Consider the following 13,983-nt stretch of genomic DNA (forward strand, 5'->3'; position numbering starts at 1 on the left):
AGTGAAAACCATTTGGCGAAATACATAGATGAGATAAGTGTTTTTTATTGTATGGCTTGTCTTTATGAAAAACAATAGTTTGTTAAATGTTAATATGTACAGTAAATAAATGTTATTATGTGTTTAATGAATTGTCTTATTTGAAATATGTATGTAAATCTAGCTTTTCTTATAAAATATTTTAACTTTATTCCAACATCAGAAGTGGGATCACAAAATCTAGACGCCCAACCTAATTAATAACTTATTTACAGCTTATGGAATCGAATCCACAACTGGAAGGTCTATTGAAAGTCATCAGCGATGCAATTGCAACAAATCAGTGGCATGATGATATCGCTCTGCCGCTTTTCGATCCTGAGAACAACAGCAGCTGAAAGCTGGTGAAAAACCATTGAGAAACTTTGCTTAGTACTCAAATGGAATAGCATCCAGAAGGTTGTTAGAGCTGGAAAAAACTCTACGGGGCTCCGCAGTATCCTGCTTTGAAGCGTGGGAACCAGAGACGGAAAGGTCTTGGGAGGCCTTTCGTAAGGACTTAGTGGATTTGTATCCGGTAAAAAAAAAATTATCGGAAAGTCTATCTAAAGCTGTACTGTACACACACGATTCCGCCGAAACCTACTGTGAGTATGCAAGGGAAAAGGTCAGATTGCTTCGTTACACCAAGGTACCTTTTTCAGAAACTCAATTAATTGAACTTATTTCCGGTGAAATAGTAGAAGTCGACGTTAAAATGACTAATTTAAATAGCACAGTTCGTACTGTGCCTGATCTGATAGTTTTACTTTCTACGTATGAAAAGGCTCCTAAAAAAATAAAAAAAGTCATTCCTAGAAGTTATGAAACCCGGACAATCCATTGCTAATAGTACAAAACGATTTAAATAGTACAAAACTATTTAAGTCGAGTAATGAAGTGGGGTTCAAGGCAGAAAAAAGGTGTTACACTTGTGGTAAAACGGGACACCTTATGTCACAGTGCCCTAAAAATACTTTTCAGTCTAGTATCAAAGAATTGAATAAAAAAACTCATAATCAATTAGAGTAAATTGCATCTTCTGTAAAAAGGAGGGTCACATTTTTTGTAAAGTGCTTGTATCGAGTTGCTTGTTCTGTATGTAACAAGATGGGCCATTCATCTGACAATTATTTTTACCGACTTTAAAGACGTGAGGAAAATAAAAACATGGACGTTGAAAGCACTAATTGACTAGAAAACAAGTTAACAAAAATTTATATAAACAACATTGACATTGATTCTTTAGTGGTTCTACTGGAGCTGATTGTAGCTTTATAAAAAAATAGCATAGCTAGACGTCTTGGATGTCTACTTTTTCCTTGTTCTTTATTCTTAGAAGGTGTAGGTAGTGGCAAGCCACATGTTTTCGCTAAAACTGATGTTTCCATTAAATTCAATGATTTCAGTATAGGGTTGGAACTATACGTTACAAAGGACGAAGATGTTCACTTAAACTGTATTATTGGACGTAATGTCGTCCATAATTCTAATGTAGCGGTATTTACTGATTTTACAGGTACCAAATTAGCAAAATTAAGAATTAAGCCTGATTTATTTGATGGATTACTTCAAGCACAGGAAATACGTAGTGAGGATTTGAAATACCTTGTTGAAATTTCGATCGTCTAGATGGATCTGTGGATAGGAAGGGACAATTCATTAGCCATGTCGATTATCTCAGTCGAAACACAGTCGAAATCCAAAAGATGATCAAAATTTAACTGTTGCTCCTCGATGTTTGTGTGTGAAGTTTGTTAAAAATTCCAAGGGAAAGTGAAGATATCAATTCAATGAATGATCCAAGGTCTTGCTTAGAAACTGCGCAGAACAAGGATCCTGAAACAAGCTCTTATAGAAAAAGTTCGTACAGGAGGTTTGGACTCTCATCAATATATGGTACGAAACAACCTACTAGAACGTACAGGAGGTTTGGACTCTAATCAATTTATGGTACGAAACAACCTAGTAGAAAATAGACCGTTGTCCTGCAATGGCCCCTAAACTGTATATTCCGAAAGGTAGCAGGTTGAGTATACTCCGATTGTTTCATGACGAGAATTGTCATATTGGTTATGATGAAACATATAATAAGCTGTCTGAATATTTTTGGTTTCCGGGCATTTCTAAGTTCGTAAAGAAATATATAACTCATTGTCTCGTATAGGTTGCAAGAAAATCTCATCATGGACCGAAACAGGGATTGTTACACCCCATAGAGAAGACACCAATACCGTTTTATATTGTTCATCTGGATTGTGCAGGACCTTTTCCAGAGTCTGGTGTTGGTTAGTTGGTTATAAATATTTATTTATTATAGTGGATGGTTTTACCAAATTCTGCATATTAAAACCATTGAAATCTATGGCCACCAAAGATACGGTTGAAATAATCCGAAATTCTCTCCCTGACTTTGGTACACCGTCTTTAGTCATCACCGATCGAGAAACAAATTTTTCTTCGAAACCAATGCGAGAGTCATTTAACGAGGGGCAAGCTAGACACCATATGATATCTACCGGCACGCTACGTGGTAACGGTCAGGTAGAGCGATATGTCTTGACGATTACAAATATGATTAATACGTTTTGTACTGATGAGTCAGACTGGCCGAGCGTTTTGTGGAAAGTTCAACTATCCATAAATACAGCTCGAAAATCGACAGGTTTTTCTCCTATGACGGGTTTTTCTCCTATGAGGTGACACCGTTTATGTGAACCCAGACCATAGATGATATGATAAATTATAAGCAAAATTTAAAGGGCCTTATGTAATAACAGGTAAATTAGATAGTGACAGATTCTCACTAAGGGGCATTGGCAACTTAAGAAATGTTGTAATTGCTAAAGAAAAACTTCGGGTATGGCGTGGTGAATGGGTGGAACAAAACTCTGCTTTAGAGGATCACTTAATGTGATGTGATTATTTGGAGTGAATCATACTATTGCCCGACATTTACTGACTGCGGGTGATTTAGCTTCACCGACTGCGGGTGTTTGGTCGTGCAAAGTAAGGTATGATTAAAACAGAGGATCACTTAAGGTGATTTGAGTTTCTGAAATAATTTTCAGTGAATTATATTATGACTGACGCCTTAGCTGTTGTCCGACATTCACTGACTGCGGGTGACTTAGCTTCACCGACTGCGGGTGTTTGGTCGTGCAAAGTAAGGTATGATTAAAACAGAGGATCACTTAAGATGATTTGAGTTTATGAAATAATTTTATCATTTTATTGAGATTGACGCCTTAACTGTTGTTCGACATTCACTGACTGCGGGTGATTTAGATTCACCGACAGCGGGTGTTTGGTTGAGCAAAGTAAGGTTAACTTGCTATTGATTATACCGTGCTTATTACGGATTATACTGTTGCTTATACAAATAATCATAATTAAAACTGTTAATAGATATTGCAAAGTAAAAGTGATTACAAAGCTTTGTATGTCGCCTGAAGGTTGGCGTTAAAGGATTATGTTATCCAGGGGATAGTACAATATTTGTTCTTGTATGTTGAAATTAATGGGTTACTGTAATTGTACTTCGAGAACGAAGTACATGTCAGAATGGCCGTGTTAGGATACTGTTATATATTTATACAATGTTTATTGAATATACTATTTTTATATAAATTATCATTTAAAGATTAATAATCGAATAGTGAGGGTAAGACTTACAAAAGTGTTACGTCGTCCATTATATATCAAACCAGTGTTTAGTATACAATTATATTGAAATCAGCCTTGTTATATAACTGTTATATGTATAAATAACATTTAAAAATATATTTATTATATTTAAAATATTATCTGATTTAATACTGAAGGAATTATTATTAAAGAGTAAGAGTAAGACTAAGGTACAAAAGCGGTTCGTCGCCAGTAACGTGTCAAATGTGTTTAGTATACCTTTAAATTGGAACCCGCTTTCAAATACCATTTACCAAAACATTACTATTATTATTTTTATATTATTTAGTTATTTATAAAATGTGTATTTTCAATATATACTTTGTACCAATTAAAAAGTAAACATCTTGAATATCGAGTGGTGTGGGTAAGACATATAAAACATAGCCCTTCACTGAGGCAAGTCAGTTCTCACGTCGGACACCAACAAGGGACAGACCTTCAAGCGAAAAGTTCTGGATATAGTGAAAACCATTTGGCGAAATACATAGACGAGATGAGTGTTTTTTATTGTATGGCTTGTCTTTATGAAAAACAATAGTTTGTTAAATGTTAATATGTACAGTAAATAAATGTTATTATGAGTTTAATGCATTGTCTTATTTGAAATATGTATGTAAATCTAGCTTTTCTTATAAAATATTTTAACTATATTCCAACACATGCGTAGTTCGCACACTAGCTCTATCTCTCTTACTCGCATGCAAAGGATGCGGAAAGGAATTAATTAATCCTGGCGAATCTAATTGGGGTAATCGGATTTTTTAATCGAATTATTGCATTGTCATCGGTCTTTGACAGGTGTGCAAAGTTTCAATTAAATCTGATCGGTCAAAGTATGGCAAAATCGAGCTCAAAGGAGCCGGTTACAAACATACATACAAACATACAGGTGAAGCTAATAAAAGCGTGTTAAAAAAAAATACGAACAGGGATGTAGAATTTATCATAATGAACCCTGTAGGATGCACTATATACTATTCTTCAACCTTAGTACCACTCTGTGGCATGATAATATCTTTTAATTATTTCTTTCGATACTGGTAATAGTTTTTGCGATTAAACAAATATGTCATCACATCGTATGCTATCTTAATAATTAAAAACTAGATGCTTTTCTGCATAGGTGTTATTTAAATACGTAGAACTTAAAAAACGATATTTCTTTATTAGTGTCTTTTAATATTTTTGCTAAAACCAGGGCTCTTTTCTGCTGGTCTGTGTTGCTGCTGGTAATATCGAATGTCTTAGTTTTATTTAAGAATATTTCTTAATGGCATAGTTTTAATATTTTAATGTGGTTGTTGTGATTCTGTTTCTTTAGATAAGATATGTATACTCATTTAGACGGAATATTTCTGATCTTTTAACCAAAGCGTTTTTGAAAATAGTACGCTGTTTTCACCAGAAAAATGAATAATTTTGCAGGTATTTTCAAAACGAGCAGTTACATGATATTAATTTTTAGGTATAATTAAAACAGTTCTTATTTTTCTGGGTCTTTTTGTTGAAAACGGAAGTTTGAAAATGTTAAAGAAGATGATCATTTTATTTAACGCTGTGATGGTAGCACACAGAAATGAAGCTTTGTGTGAAGTTATCACCGCTAAAGCTCTGGATGATATATCACGCCATGCTTTGGTGGACGCATTAAAAAGTTTGTTAAAAGTGGCAAGTAAATACAATTGATTTATTTATTGTTCCTTCTTGATTAAGAGAAATTCCATTATTATAACTATATACACGATATAAAACACGCATCAAAAATTGTTTATATCTATTTTTCTAAGTGCGCCATAGATCAACCAAAACTCTGCAACGGAACACGACTCCCAATTAGAAATTAATGAACAACATTTTGGAAGAAAAGATTTTAACGGTGCTATTCAAAGTAGAAGATGTCCTTAATCCTCAAATTTCCATGATCCCGACCATTTAAATTTAAAAGATTACTATTCCCAATTCGATTGGTATTCGCAGTCACAATTAACAAAGCTCAAGACCAATCTTTAGAAACGTGTGGTTTGGATTTGGATTGCTTTCTACATGGACAATCGTATTTTGCGTGTTCCCGTGTTGGATAACCAGATAGCCTCTTTAGCTACCCAAACGATGGGAAAACAAAAAATATTGTATACCCACAAGTACAAATTGAAAAAATAAACTTCAATAATACGTATTTTATCTTTTGTTATTAATTTCTCACCCATGCAATAACAGCGAACCGTGGCAGAGCCCAGCTAGTATATATATAACATTGATGACTAACTGTTGGAACGGAAAGGGTAGTTTTAAGTTTTTTATTTATATTTCTCCCGCTTATACTAGTCACCTCTTGGATATGTTACTAGCAGGACGGAAGACGTAAACATTTGTGCATATAACTCATTCTGGCCTTATAACATTGTTATAAATATCCTTAGATATTAATATTGTTTCATCATTATCACTACAATAAAAAAATTTATACACGAAAACTAAAAATATGTAACCCTTAGACGTAACGTGTAAGATGACTCCTTTGAGCTTTATTAAAATTTTGTAAATAAGTAATAGGGTATTTAATTTGGAAAATTTATTTTCAGAATATATACTGTGCCTTTTATATCTAAATAATTTAATTTAAAACTGTTTCATGCAAGTTTAATTTCTGAAGTAATAAGGCGTTTATGAATTTTGTAGTTCAAGACAATTACTTAACACCTTTTTGATTTATCTGGTAGAGTTAGTAATAGTGTATTTTTTTCAATTGTTGGCCCAAAAAATTTAATTTATATTATATATATTTTTCTATTTTTCATTAGCTATACTAAGTATAAGTATAATTTATGTATTGAGAGAAATAAAAACATTGCAAAATACATCTCTATTTTTTTTATAATGGACACAAACTAGGTTAATTATTAGGTTTAATTTAAGAGATATTTAACTTTTGAATGAGGCTTTATTTTTTCATTTCCTTTTATTATAAAGGGACGAAACTTCTTAGCATTCCATGGATTCACCGTGCGGGTGCCGGCTCTATTGCGTTGCAGGGACTGGAGTTCTAACAGTGCCTGGGACTTGCGACCCAGGTGTAGGTTTAAGCGGCCCCTATCTAACGCGTATTAAACGCTCATCTCCACCGGCCAAGCTCCTCTCTACCACATTTGAAATGAACCTACTAAGGCTGCCTTTGAAGTAAGTTCTAAGAGTGAATTGATGTTAATTCTCGACAAGTCCAAGTCTTTCAGTAGGTTGTAAAGAGATTTAGTTATAGCCCTCGCTTCTACCGCGTACAAATATCCGAAGAACCTATTCCTAGTGAGGTTGAAATACTTATACACGACGATGGCATCATCTTTGGGGACGTTGGTTTCCCAAGGAACCGTAGGCTCTATTAAAACAACGCGGTTTTAAATTTTCGAATACAGAAATATACCGGTCTGGACGCCGACACACTAATATCCTCAGAGACTCTGTATTGTTTCTCATTATGTAACCAAAGTCCTTGCCAGGTCAATTGGTCTTCTGTCTGTCCATTAAATATAGATGCCATCTAGGAAGTTCAGATCCAAGGAATTTTCTTTAAATCATGTAATTTTCCGTTAGGATACAGATTTCATTATTGAGGTAACGATATATTTTCCCAGTAACGCTATCGAGTGTTGTTACTGAAAATTTATGAGAAAAACTTTAATATTTGGTTAAATATGATGTCATTGTGAACTGTTATAAGTTGTATTATTTTATATATTTCATAAATTTCCTAGTGCTACCTTAAATTTTATTAGGTACATTTAGTATTTATTACTAATTAATTCATATATTATGAGAACAATGTTAAAATAGCTTTTATAAATTATATAGTTAAATTGTAATAAATTTTGGTAGGCTTTTCCAATCCAACTATACACATACAACATAATCCCCCTGGTTATCACTGTAAATTTCGTCAGCGAGGTAAAAAATATTTTGCATTTCAAAGTCCTACAGGTGCTTGTATCGGCAATAGAAACACAACACAAAGTGAGGGTGGTTGTAAACGTCAGGCGTGCATCATTCCTGATTCTGAACTTTTTTTTTCTTTTGTTGACCCAGTTGATCTACCAAGACGAATTTATAAGTTATGTTTACAAATTAACAAGGACTTCATATATACTGCTCAAATGAAATAATGGGGTCAAGATATTTTACATAGTTTAAAGGTCTATATTTCATTGTTTTGGACTTTTTTCACTTCGTAAAAGCCCGAACGTTTTTCTTTTAAATGAAAAAGGCGAAATCTTTTTTATTTTATATTTTAAATTTGTCTTTTTATTCGTCTGTGATTTGTCTTGTACTTGTAATTGAATAAGGTTATAAAACATTAATAATATAAGAAATAGTTTTAGGACATCAATATTGATATGTTTCTTTCAACACCAACTCTGTATAGTGAAAATTTGATTGAAATATTGCAGGAAGAATATCGTGTGAAGGAATCAGCATCTTCAGAGGGTGGTACTTGTAATTCCTTGATATGCTATGGCGCTATCACTCTAGTTGCATATGTGTGAGCTTTGCTTGAAACCGACCAGGCATTAATATATGATGACCTCGTGTAGTTGTTGTGTATTGGAATAAAAAATGATAAAATGCTTTCTGCTTATTTGTATTTTAGTAATGTCTCGTATTTCTCAGCAGTGCCGGAATTGTTCCAGCATGAAGTCTTATATTTATTCTGTCTGATGTTAGATTCCCAGAAATTACTCTATGAAAGTTCGATGTCAGTAGCCACAATTCTTGGTGACCTTTAGGATTGCTAACAACTTTCACACCCAATGGAAATGGTAATAACTCTCCGTTGACTGCGATCTCATTAAAATTATAGGGAGAGAATTTTGTGGACGTGTTCCAGGACCACATGCTGGGAGGTTCTACGAGACCAAAATATAGAACACCATCGTCATCTATTGCTTCTGCCCCAGACTGACTCGGACGTTCTGCTTGGAAGACCTAAAGAAAAATATTTATCATCATTTTATTTGTGGTTTTTATAAATGAATTCGAGAAAGTTTAAACAACTTTAGTAACAACTTAACTTAACCTTAGAATCTTAAATTTTAAAAATTATGTTTAAATATTATTTTTATTCAACCATCATCTTTATACTCTATATGTATTAAACTTCTTTTTCTTACAACTCACATTTATAGAATTGGGATTGGCATTGGGGTCTTCAATAAATGAATCATTTCGCAATAAGCTTGTTCTCACTACATTTTCGGTAGTGGAAGCAAATGCATGGAAATATAACAAACGATCAGATCCCTCAACATATGGTGATAGGGCCATGCCCAAAACACCGTCCATGATGTTGAAACTTTCACCTAAAATAAAATCATTATTAAGATAAAATTCATTACACAGAAATAAGAGTCACGTTGTATAGTTATATTTAATATAACCATACAATGAAAATCTTTTTTCCTTTTTTTACAACTTTAATTAATATCTATTTGTATTTCTAAAACAAAAGTACAATTTATAATTCTTAAGGGAGTTAGAGTTATGGACATTGCTTGAGAAAAGTGTGTTAATTTTGCTTGCGGGTGTTTTCAATTTAATAATGATCGTTCATATTAAGAAATGAGCTAATAGTGACATTACAGCAAAGGTCCGACTTTGTTTTCGATGTTTAGGTTCTCGTGCGTTTAGTTGACGTACATTACAAAAAAAACCCCCTTTAAAAACAATCATTAACTTTGCACGAAATTATTCATAAGATTTTATGTAGGAATTTTCACTTTTCTGATATTTTATTCATTTTAATTAGTAAACATCACCGTCAATAATAAAAAGACCGCGTGAGGGATATGGGAAGAAGTATCGATGAGTGACTCTCCAAGAACGATCTCTAGCGACGTCGACTACTAGTAGTCCAAAGCCGGACACATCAGCCACATATACGAACGTGTCAGCACAGTCATCTGGACCAGAACCTCTTACGTCCACTACCTGAAAAAAAGTAATAAATTTTTGCTTTTAAAAAATTCCATTTGTGTTCCATCCAAATATATTTTTAATATGACGAAAGGATATGTTGCCTTTGATTAGGAAAACAATATTATAACAATACATTAAAGTGAAATGATTTTGGAAACGAATTGTTACTAATAATTTATTTTAACTTTTTGGAAACAATGCTGATAAATGTATGGTCGCCGTTTTATAATAATGTAGGAATACAGCGCTACAAGATGGAGATGCCATAGATATAAAAAGTCTGTGTTATGGCAAATTTATATTAAACTACTTTAGTTTTGAAGGGTTTTACATTTAAAACTTACTAGGGTTATAAATCGTGTCGTTGCTATAAAGTTTTCTGAAGGCACTCTGTGGCGGTAAATTAATTGATCTGTTTTTAAGTCGAATGCCAGAACTTGCGGCTGGCACTTCTGTTGATTCCCAATCTTGCCAGTGTCCACAACCCACAGTCGATGACAATTGTCTATCTTTTAAATTATGATCACAAAAAATATTAATATGTTGTTTGCTAAAGGTATTTAAATGTATTGACTGTTTTTTATATTTTTCATAATGTACATAACATTGTCGCGCCGACTTAAATATTGTTGAATATTCCCAACATTGAGCTGCAGAGCCATCTCCACAAGAGTGGAAGACACTATTAACTTTACATTTTCTAGAACATCCCTATTGTTAATGTTTGTAAACAAGTAGAAATATAAACGAGAATGTTTTGGGATGTTCCAGTAATGGGATTATTGCGAAAAAAGGACCGCGGCCCTTACGTCGATTTTAGTCAATCTTTCGAAGAGCAACATACAAGCAATATAGACGATATTATCTACAAAAAAAGGTAAAATTAGTGTATCTGGAAAGCCGTAACACTAAAACTAAATTAGTTTTTCACAAAATTTAAACTAAATAAATTGAATTCTACCAATAATATATATATGTAATGATATTGTTGAATCGAATTTATTACCAATGTTTAGGAACAGAAAGGCCATAACAATGAAAAATTGCAGAAGACAAAAAATATTAACTTGCAGCGTTATCTTGAATAAAAACCACAAATAAAAATTACTCCACCCAAATTATCAAAAGATAAAACTCCTGAAGTCGTCATATGTAGGTCCAAACATTTTGTTAACTTAAATACGATAGGTGTGTGACGCAAGTGCAAATTCAGATACCTATGGGTGATGATTTTAACGCGACTTGCAAGCAGATATGGCCTTGGTTACGTTTTAAAAATCGTACGACTGTTGCTCTCCACTCGACTAACAAACGTCGAAAAGTGAAGATCACACGTGTGGTGAAATTACTATAAATTTGTGTTAATTCATAATAATAAATTTAAAAGAATATTCAGAGCTGATTCTATTGAGCAGGTGAATAACTAAATCCGAATCGATACGTACTTGGTTTTCTTGCATTGACTCTTAATCTGTATAGAACAAACATATAAAAGATGACACATTTTACTTACAGCGACCCTGAAAACAGAGGTGAGTCCTTCGCAATTTTTTCCTTGGTAATCATGCCAAGAGTAGTCTGGGTAGCCTGATATGCGACCATCTTCACCAACTGTACCCAATGTTATCGGTCGACCAACATCAAACCGAGGTACTGTTATGAAGATACGCGGGTTTTGTGTTCCTTAAATAATAATTCATTTCATACTTTATATTATGTCTTTCACGAATCAGAAGTTTTCAAATCAAAAATATAACATTAAATCTTACATACCGTATCCATAATATACATCGACATCAATAGGTATTGAAACCTCGGGAACAAAATACTTATTAGTTACAGCCCTGACGCGAGCCTCTTCATTAGGATATACGAACTCCAATTGAACCCACTCTCTTATAATATTTAAACTATTCTGACATATTACAACCGTCCATAAACATGTTAAGCACAATAACGATAAAAGGAAGAACTTGTGTTTTAGAATTGTCATCTTAATAATCTGTAAAAAATATTTTTTCGAACTATATGGCTTCAAGAATAATTTACTAAATATTATAAGTATTATTACTATAAAACAATTTTCGTTTACTTCTATTTGTATTATAAATTAAATTCAACTGTAAACGAGGTAAGTATTTTTTATTTAAATTTTAGAATATAAAATGTCCTCATGCTATACCTTAAAAATTAAATACCTTTATATATGTATAAGTATCACTACTTCACGATAGTACAAAGATTGTTGCAGGTACAAAAACCGGCTAGTAAAAGTTTTATTTAATAATATGTTATAACGAGTGTCTCATGAGGAAAATATTCACATACTGCTATGATATCAAGTCATTTTATTGTTTTATGAAACATGGAAAACAATTTGCATGAGAATAATTAACTTTTAATTTAGATTAGACGTTTTTAGGGACAAAATACTTAGTGTTCTGGTTTTGGCAATTACTTTCAAAAACTGAATAAAATGATTATGATTGTCAAATGTAAAAACTCTAACGTTCGTTAAACGTCCACCACCACTGTCCAAGCTCCACTCTCTACCAAATTCGAAACACACCTACTAGGGCTGCCTTCAAAGTAATTTCCAAGAGTGAATTGATGTTATTTCTGGACAGGCCCAAGTATTTTACTTGGTTGTAGAGAGATTTAGCTGTTATACTTTTCGCTCCCACTTCTACAGCATACAAATTTACGACAAAACCTATCCTTAGTGAGTTCATTAGTAAGTTTGTAATACTTATTGACCTCCATGGTATTATCTTTGGGGATGTTGGTTTCCCAAGGAACCGTGAGCTTTAATAACACACCGCGCTTTAAAATTCGCGAATACATAAATGTGTCGCATAAATATTTTCAGGGATTTTGTATTGTTTCTCATAGTCCAATCATTATAGTCCAATCCGAAGCCGCTTCAAGGATAGAGTAAGGCTTGGCGTTTGATTTTATAGCCATTGTGCCTTCTCTCACAAAACATACTGATCTCTCGTTTGTGGTTATTTCCCTTGGCGGTCTGGCTACCGAGAAACTAACCGCTTCACGCATGATTTCCAGAACCCTATCGTGACGATGCGAGTATTGACCGCTATACAGGAGTACCCTACATCCCACCAGCAAATGCTTAGCAGTTCCAGCTGCCTTCCCTTAGATATAGCTGCTTTTTTCGGCACATTTACCCCATCTTACTAAATTACTCTGATCTGGCAGTCATTTAGAACGCATTGAGATTAAATTTTACCAGTGTTGGCGACCATTCATGAATTAAGGAGCGCCATTTTAGTGTTAATGGGATGCGAAAATCTCCTATCTCTAACCACTAGTTCTGCATCTCTAAACTCATTGCATGAATCTTACATTTTACGTTCTCTTTTGTCGAATAAATATTTTAATATATCTTTCGTTTTCTTACTTGGTCCTACCCCTACTCTGTTACTTTGTGCTCCTATGGAACTGCTTATGGAATTAAAGTCCTGACTCTAACTCTGGGGATCTCTATTTTTTTTTGAGTTATATAATAATGTCTCTTGAAAACTCTGAGGTGTTTATAGAACTACGGTGGCCTTTTTAGATGCAACCCAAAACTATTGCTATCCCTGAATAAAGCTGATCTTCAACACCTTTATGATGCTTGTATGTAATATTATTAAAATTATAGACGAAGAAAGGCACATTCACAGACGATGTTAGGTAATTATCGTAAATCCAAGTTTTTTTGACGTTTCTGAACGGTTGGTTATCTACCTTGTTGAGATAGTTCCAAAAGCTATCTATTATTCCTTGTAAGAATCGAGACGACCTCTATTATCTATCTTACGACCTAGAAATTAAAATGGAACATTTTCCGTAATCGTAAAAACCCATTGACCGCCTAACGATAATCCCAGATCGTATGAGGTTTATCTAGTATTCCGCCTACAACGACACAGACAGTTTACTTGATTTTGTCCTCAACCCATCCGCCCACAGAACCTGACAGTGTTTTGTATTACTGTCAGTATTGCGAGATCGTCAGCGAATGCTAAAATGGATTCTGTGTATTTATTATTAAACTTGAACTGATATCCCAATTTTTTCTTATTACTTGTTAGTTTTTCCTACCATTTGCAATTGCAATATTAAATATTGTTGGAGATAATCAACAGCCTTGATATAGTCCTACATTGTAACTCAACGTTTTTGGAAGGCCACCTTTAGTTACATATTACATAAAACTTTAATTTTGAGTAATATGATGCGATGATATCACTAAGTAGTTTAGGAAAATTATACTATCTTATTGCGACTAGCATTATTCATGTCGTA

At 33.5% G+C, this 13,983-nt stretch overlaps 1 protein-coding gene across 1 annotated transcript; it reads right to left on the reverse strand.

The window, feature by feature from the left end:
* Nucleotides 1–8,047: 8,047 nt before the first annotated feature.
* LOC116773950 (protein yellow-like) lies at nucleotides 8,048–11,666 on the reverse strand. The gene is made up of 6 exons (XM_061521154.1): nucleotides 11,446–11,666; nucleotides 11,186–11,355; nucleotides 10,017–10,181; nucleotides 9,513–9,684; nucleotides 8,875–9,056; nucleotides 8,048–8,682 (listed from the first exon to the last, which is right to left on the reverse strand). Exons 1-6 carry the CDS (start codon nucleotides 11,663–11,665, stop codon nucleotides 8,344–8,346), a joined length of 1,248 nt encoding a protein of 415 aa, XP_061377138.1. The 5' UTR covers nucleotide 11,666; the 3' UTR covers nucleotides 8,048–8,343.
* Between the last annotated feature and the right edge of the window lie 2,317 nt (nucleotides 11,667–13,983).

The sequence above is a fragment of the Danaus plexippus genome, chromosome 8, assembly GCF_018135715.1.
Source record: "Danaus plexippus chromosome 8, MEX_DaPlex, whole genome shotgun sequence".
Classification (NCBI taxonomy): Eukaryota; Metazoa; Arthropoda; class Insecta; order Lepidoptera; family Nymphalidae; genus Danaus; species Danaus plexippus.